This window comes from Semicossyphus pulcher, unplaced genomic scaffold, assembly GCF_022749685.1.
Source record: "Semicossyphus pulcher isolate SPU_LCO1_2020_fin unplaced genomic scaffold, fSemPul1.0.p SCAF_20, whole genome shotgun sequence".
Lineage (NCBI taxonomy): Eukaryota > Metazoa > Chordata > Actinopteri > Labriformes > Labridae > Semicossyphus > Semicossyphus pulcher.
Window position 1 is genome coordinate 6,668,957 of NW_027211694.1, and position 7,445 is coordinate 6,676,401.

At 44.2% G+C, this 7,445-nt stretch overlaps 1 protein-coding gene across 2 annotated transcripts; it reads right to left on the bottom strand.

The window, feature by feature from the left end:
• Nucleotides 1-1,345: 1,345 nt before the first annotated feature.
• LOC138599595 (fibroblast growth factor 6-like) lies at nucleotides 1,346-6,061 on the bottom strand. Of its 2 annotated transcripts, XM_069671337.1 has the most exons (4): nucleotides 5,719-6,061; nucleotides 5,137-5,240; nucleotides 2,814-3,039; nucleotides 1,346-1,359 (listed from the first exon to the last, which is right to left on the bottom strand). In XM_069671337.1, the coding sequence occupies exons 1-3, from the start codon at nucleotides 6,059-6,061 to the stop codon at nucleotides 2,863-2,865; spliced, it is 624 nt and encodes a 207-aa protein (XP_069527438.1). In that variant the 3' UTR covers nucleotides 1,346-1,359; nucleotides 2,814-2,862. The 2 variants fall into 2 exon arrangements, with proteins under 2 accessions (XP_069527438.1, XP_069527437.1); XM_069671336.1 differs by lacking the exon at nucleotides 1,346-1,359 and having other exon boundaries at nucleotides 2,630-3,039.
• Nucleotides 6,062-7,445: the final 1,384 nt, after the last annotated feature.

The following is a 7,445-nucleotide window of genomic DNA, read 5'->3' on the forward strand; positions in this document are numbered from 1 at the left end:
TAAAAGATCATTAAACATTATTAAAAAAGAGAATCCTCACCTTCAGTTAAGTCAAATTTGATCTATGAGAAGCTGCAGAAAGAAAAAAAAAGACGACAGAAATCTGGATAGAAATTTTTGGTCAAAGCTTAAAGGTGAGCTTTAATAGTTTTCGACACAGACCTTCACTCTTTTAGGGATCCAGCGCTCGTTTTAACGGAGAAATAGCTTATGAGCAAGATGTCGTTAATAAGGTGCTGCGAGAGACGTCAGACATCTTGTCTGTGAGGTGGCACGAGAAGTCATTGCTGCTGTGCATGCGCAAAGTTCCCTTCAACACCCTTTAAGCTGAAAATGCTTAAAGTTTTTTTGTCGCTTTTTCATCCAAAATTATTTCAATTTACTCCCAACAAGAAACGTACGTCCGTGTACTTCATGCAGCCTCGCCTACAGCAGCAACAAGTCCTTTTGTCTGAGCTAAGCTCCTGAATAACCTGAAAAACAAAATGTCCTTGGAACAAAAAAAGCAAGATTTATCCGTGACAGAAATACTGTTATGAATCGATCTGTGCGTGACAGACAAACGAGCAGCAGGTGATACTGTGTCAGTGTGTTGGGACGACGTGTTTGAGGTCGGGCCGTGCCCAGCAGCAGCAGCAGAGGAAACCTCCTGAGGTTGGCTGTGGTGCCGTCCTGCAGGATTGTAGTGCAGCAGCAGAGGTGAGGCTCTGCGTGACTGTGCTCCTCACACACTGCATTAACTCTGCAGATGTCCCCTCCCCAGAATATCCCAACACTAGTGCTTGGAAAAGGGAGGGGAGGGTGTGGTGTGGAGCTGCATTTTAAAGAGGTGGAGCTCTGGAATCAGAAAAAGAAATGGGATTGTTTTAAAAAATAGTTGCAGATCTGAAGCAGGAGTCCTGGGAGATCTACCACTTAATGATTGCTTTGAATTTTGTGCATCAAAAAGATGATTTAAATTCCTATTTCATGGAAACAGTGAGACCCATATAGCCCAAGACCGCGACCATTAGGGTCGGGGCCAAGGCCGGTCCATGACTCTGACCTTGAACTAAAAAAGGCTGAAAGGAGAGGAGGAAGCTCCTGGGTTACAGCCGGAATCCCAAGGTCCCTGCCTGCAGCGGGTGAGGGGGGTAAGGGATGGGTAGAGCTCTGAGGGAGGAGGATGGGGGAGTCACTCAGGTATGTGGGAGGCTGCCTGTCATCCTGGCAGATCCACATTCCTGCAGGGGGTCTGACGAACAACAAAGACAGCAGGCCGGCTCCCCAGCATACGTCTTTTCCTGGATTTAAATAGTCCTGCTTCCTCTCTGAAGGCAAGAGCGGACGGAGGCGAGATTCAGGTGTTCAAGTAAACAGCTGCAGGAGATATTCGGGGAGACGCACGCTATAAAGATTCTCAGAGACTGTGCAAAGCAAGAACAGAATCCTAAGAATATGCAACAAGATATTTACTGCCACCAATACTTTTATTTTGTACTATAAAGTTTCTCTCTTTAATAATTCAAAATAACCAAATGAAGCTAAAACTCAACAGAAATGAGGACACGTTTTACAGCGTGCGTCCCGTCCTCCATCTGCACTGTCCTTCAGTCCTTCAGGGCACACCATTGACTCATCCATAATTGCATTTCAATCTGCCTCAGGCTCCCAACACCTCGCTGCCACTGCAGTGCTGCTGCAGAGCACACAGGCAGGCCGGAGGAGGCGTCCCAGCGGGCGCACAAACTCCACCACAAAGATAAATCAAAAGGAGATCAAAACTTACGGGAACGACTCTTACCAAAAACATTTAATCACCATCATCAACGGTTCAACTGTGCAACCTGAACTCTTCTTGCCTCATTCAGGCAACTGCGACAAAGCAGCGTAAAAAAGCTCCTGAATTCTTCTTCTTTTAACATTTGCGACTATTTACATCGTTTTTCGTGGACATCGTGTTTAACAGCAGCTAAAGCTCTAAAAAAAAAACAGCAGCCCACTTTACTGGAGGAGCTCTGTCCAAGACAATGTGCAGTTTCTACTGTGTGCTCGCAAATCTATCCGCTCAGTCCGTTTCTTGTGCAAGCCAGGTCCAAAAAAAAAAAAGTTCTCCATGCTCCGATAGATAAGTATTCCACCCTGTTTATTAGCCGGCGATGGCACACAGTCAAACTTATGGCCTCCCGCCAGCCTCCATGGCCGACCGCTCTCTGGTCTCGACCACAGATTGTATATTACTTAATCGATCTAATTACAGAAAAGAAAATAAACCAGAGATAGTCCAACCCCCCCTCCTCTGAGGCCCTCTGCGGAGTGTCAGCCCTATTTCTGACTCCAGCGGGTGTCTCTTACATGCAAGTTTAAGGGGGCCACAAGTGGGAACACCAAGGCACCTTTAAATCGTGCAGCAAAGGTAGTGCATTTAAGTTTTTACCCCCACTGCCGGACGTTGATAATCGAGCAGGGAGCCTTCAAGCGCTTTCAAAAGTTTGAAAGAAACGATAAACTCAGCAGATATTTCAGCAAAAGTCCATGCATCCCTTATTCTAGTAAAGTGGTTCTTTGAGGTAATAAAAAGTATTCATTTCACTCTTTAAAAGCACAGGATACAGCTCATCCTTCATCTCAAAAAAGGAAGTGACACGTCGTTCGGTTACAGCAAGCACCAAGGTAAAGTGAGACAGGCAAAGGCTTCAGCTCTCCCTGCCATAAAAACAATAAGCAGCACGGTACATATACAAAGATAGCTATCCAAATATACAGATATATAAACAGAATAAATATTTGTAGTCCGTCCATGTGTATATCATAACTATGCGTTTCTGTGTTACCTGGAAGAACATCCACATGTGCAAATTAGTGAGTTATTGCCGGTTTCTCTCATAGCCGCGGGAGGAAATGTGTGACAGTCATGGCGGTGGTGGCCTTGTTGCCTCTCTTTACGCGGCCATGCTTGCTGAGGGCGATATAGAAGCCCTTGTAAACAAAAGACTCGTAGGCGTTGTAGTTGTTGGGCAGCAAAGTCTCCTTGAACTTGCACTCATCCACGAAGACTCTCTGAAAAAAAAAATCCCCCAAAAAGAAAAGAAGAGAGAGAAAGAGAGACAGACAGAGGGGAGGGTGAGTGAATCTCATGACAGCACAGGATGATCATCACAACATATGCATGGTTTCTGCGTGACCTTTACTTTGGCAGACAGCCGGCCTACAACGCATGCTTTGAGGGAAACTGGAGGAGGTGGCATGTTGTTGCAAAAAGAAATGCCCCTTTCCAATGCAGATATCCGCCTCCTGCTTTAACTCACAGATAATCCCGACTGATTAAAATAAGATACGATCGACTGCTCGGCGATTTGTGCAGCGCTAGGAAACAGGGACACTTGTTTTTTGACGTATAATGTGACAAACTTTCAAACGTAAACTATATTTAACAATTGGACGAAGTGATTAAAGCTGTGTACCCTTTATTATTTAACCAATGACTTCTCACAGCAAAACAAAAGCTGACAATCATAAACCGTCTTATTAAATAGTGAGGAAAAAGTCTGAGCGCGTACAGTTTAAATGTTTAAATGTTTGTAGCCAAGTCTACATAACCTTTTTGGATCTTTTACTGTACAATTAAAATGAAACTTAAAAACATGCACGATGTATTGCACTTTAAGAAAGCTAAAGGCATCACACAAGAGGCTCATCACAATTCAACAGGACTGTTAACCATTAATACTAAGTACAGTGTTTCCACTGCAGTATACACACTTTAATACTATTTACTGTTAGATCTGAGTTTATATAGTTGCTGCTACATTTATTCTCCTGAAAAACATATTTAGTTTAAGTTTTAAAGAGTGCAGATTTTAAAAATCAATCATAGAAAACCTGAATTGACATTAATCTTACATTAATATTGCGTACATTTGTGAATATCACATAAAACATGCCTTTTGGTCTGTATGTTGGAACTTTTGTGGACAGGCCACAGATACAGTTTGTTAAATATTCAACGGTTCTGATCATGAAATGTTGGATTGTTAAAGCTCCTTTGCTCACTTTCTGTTTGTGTTGCTTTTGGCGCCCCCTGTGGACAAAGCCGTACCTCTTATCTCTTTGCTGATTTTGTCCTGTATGTTCTTAAGTGGTGTTATCCTGCCATATGTATCACTCACTTTAAATGTTTACCCTGGAAAATGTAAACAAAGGCAGGCAAACTCTGACACCTACCCCCCCACCAGCCATTAAAAAGATCTATATAGAAATAATCAATCTTGTCGCTGATGGTCTGGTTTGCTTTTGTAGCTCATATAGAGTCATCAGAATTAATTTCACTCTGTTTCATAACCGGTGAAAAACTCCTCACAGGAGCTTTAAGTGGCAGCCATGACAGTTTAATGTTCACTGTAAGTTTATCATCTGCTGTGATTTAAACACAAACGCTAAGTAAGGATACTTAATCATACCATACTATCCTGTTTATGATGTATAGTAGATTGTATCCTATTACTCTACATTTATAGTACTCTGCTGCCTTAGCTGCTACTATCACTCCATTGCTTTGCGTAAGACACCACTGCAGTAGTGACTTTAAGGACAACTCCGAGTGCTGTATGTGTTTATCTTTATTTTGTCCTTGTGGCTCGTCTTATCTTTGTGCTCAAGTATTTTTATCACTACTTATTACATTCCAGAGGGAACTTCCTACTACATTTATCTGGGTTACGAGTGACTTAGCAGATTTGACATAAATTTGTTGCATTGATGGATATTTAACAACCGAAATGTGTGTAATAATATTCAAATAATGCTTATTGATATACACAGACAGGGGCCTCTTCTGTTAAATGACACTCATTTCATAATCTGATGTACTTCAGTGCAGTTTTGAGTACAAGACTTGTACACGAGTACTTTTACACTGTAGTAGAGCGACTTTGACTTGGATCTGAATCCTCCTGAGCCGGAGCAGAACATTTTGACATTAAAGCATTCTCCATTGGGACTGTGGTGAACCCCCCCTATCATCAGAGCGTATTAATAAACACAACAGTGCTCATAAACCCACAGGATGCAGCAGCTCCATGAACTCATCTTACACTGAGAAGGATGTGTGTGTGTATGTGTGTCTGTGTGTGTGTGTGTGTGTGTGTGTGTGCGTACCGTTCCGTATAACCTTCCCCTGCTGTTCATTGCGACAAACAGCTGACTCCTCACTCCGAACAGGCTGATGACTCCTCGGTCCACGGTGGAGATCTCTATTAGACCTAAAGGAGACACAGAGTTAGGGTGTCACACAGAGAGGTGGCCTCTGCAGCACTGATGGGTGGAACCCTGCAGGTGCACTGCGACTGGATGATGCTCTCTCCTGAACATGCACCTTTGTGCAGTTTAAGCATTAAGATGCCCTGTGAGTGCGGTTTACTGCCTGCTGAGTGCGTGCGTTTCTGTGTGTGTGTGTGTTTGTGTGTGTGTCCTGCAGCAGGGTAAAAATAAGTGAGCGTCTAAACTGGGTCCAAGCATTCATGTCATGTTTTTGGCTTGGGAGGATATTTCGCACTGCACGGATGCGAGGCTCAGTACACTGTTTTTGCTTTCGGAAACTTTCAACCACGCCGACACCTCTTATTAAATATCATGCAGGACAAGTCACCCGCTCTAACTTTCACACAGCCATGCACGCGCGCACAGGGTTACGCTCTTTTTTTTTCTCGGCTCCCAGAGCTTTGCCGGATGCAAACTCACTGTATTGGTTCTCATTGTGTGCACCGCTTATCCTGCCGTCCGGGAGCACCTGCAGGTGAAACCCAATGCCCACGTTGCAGTACAGTCGCCGCACTCTTTTGATGCCCTGCAAATAGTCACTCTCCCAGTTCAGCTCCGATTTCCCCCCGGCTATGCCCAGATAGGAGCGGGAGAAGAGCGTCTCCCACTTCTTTTCCAATAAAGTCGCATTAGTCCTGCTCGGAATCGGATAAGAAGAAGCGATCCCCCAGAGAGAAGTCCACAGTACAAGAACTGCTGCCAGCGTCCAGTGCGTCCTGGCCCCGCTGGACATGCTGTAGAGGCACCTTTGCGCAACGGCCATCCAGTTCACCTTTGGGGCACGTGGTCAAAGTTACCTGCCCTAAAAATGCAACTCTTCTTATGTTTTGTCCTTTGGCATGGTGGCGGTAAAGGCTGATTTGGGGATCAAGGCAGATCAAGGCCCCATAGCCCGAGATGTGAGCAGCAGTAGAGGCACGGAGCGCAGCGGAGCTTGATTCGGTGCCGGTGGCGATGATCATCTTTCGCCGCTCCGCGCCTCTGATCAGGCAACGCTGGCCGTGGAGGGGACACACCACTCACCGCAAAACCAGCTCACCTTGCCCGACTCTCACATCCTAAAATGACATCACTGTGACTTCACCGCTGCGCCCCCCCATCAAAAGTAGGAGAGGGGAGGAGGAGGAGGAGCAGAGAGAGAGGGAGAGAGTTACAGGACCCCAGCAGCAGCAGTTCTGATAGGAATGATGGGGGGTGCAGCACCTTCACATCAGCGGCAAACAAGCCAGACGGAGTAGGAAGAAGCGTTTCCTGTCGTACTTTTCAGAATAAAACCCTCATTAGCTTGATTTTGTTGCAAGTCATACAAGGTGTCAAACCCTACAGTCACTCACTGCGTCACCTTGTGACTCTGAATTCACCCTTTGTCCTATAATTTGTAACCAATCTTAATATTTTGAAGGAAAGCCAGCAATACAAGTACATTTAACAGGAGATAAAAAGGTCATAAAAACAGGCTGATGTTTGCGTGAGCTCGATTTAAAATCATAAAAAAACATGTTGGACTGCTTCCAAGCTGATATCTACATTTAAATAAGAGTTCAGTCATCTCTAAAACCCTTTGGCTATTGCCTGATCAAAATGTAACAGATATCCTGATGACTGATAACAGATATCCAGGCCAAGTCTTGCTCTCTCTTGAGCTGGTCATTGTTTACAGTCCAACTAACAACTGGAGACAGAATTCACTTTTATTTTATTTTATTTTTTTACCCGAAAACAGCCAAGGGGTTCCCAGATTGCATTTCGGGCAATGGGTTCCACCTGTTTTACGCCCCACATGGCCTGTTCTTCAGCATGCAACCAAAGACCTCTCAAACTTTATCGGTAGATTCTAACTCGGGCAACAAATTACCTAATGTCAAAAAATGTATGTACATGACAGACTATAACCTATGAATTAACATAAAATATAATGTCAAAGGATTTAAAGCTCCTGTGAGGAACTCTCTGTTTGTGTTGATTCTGGCGCCCCCTGTGGACAAAGCTGCACCTCTTATCTCTTTGCCGATTTTCTCCTGTACATGCTTAAGTGGTGGTTTTTAACACAAAATCTCATCCTGCTTTCTTTAATAGTCATATGTATCACTCACTTAAAATTTTGCCCTGAAAAATGTAAACAAAGTCAGCGTGCAGGTAATCGTTTG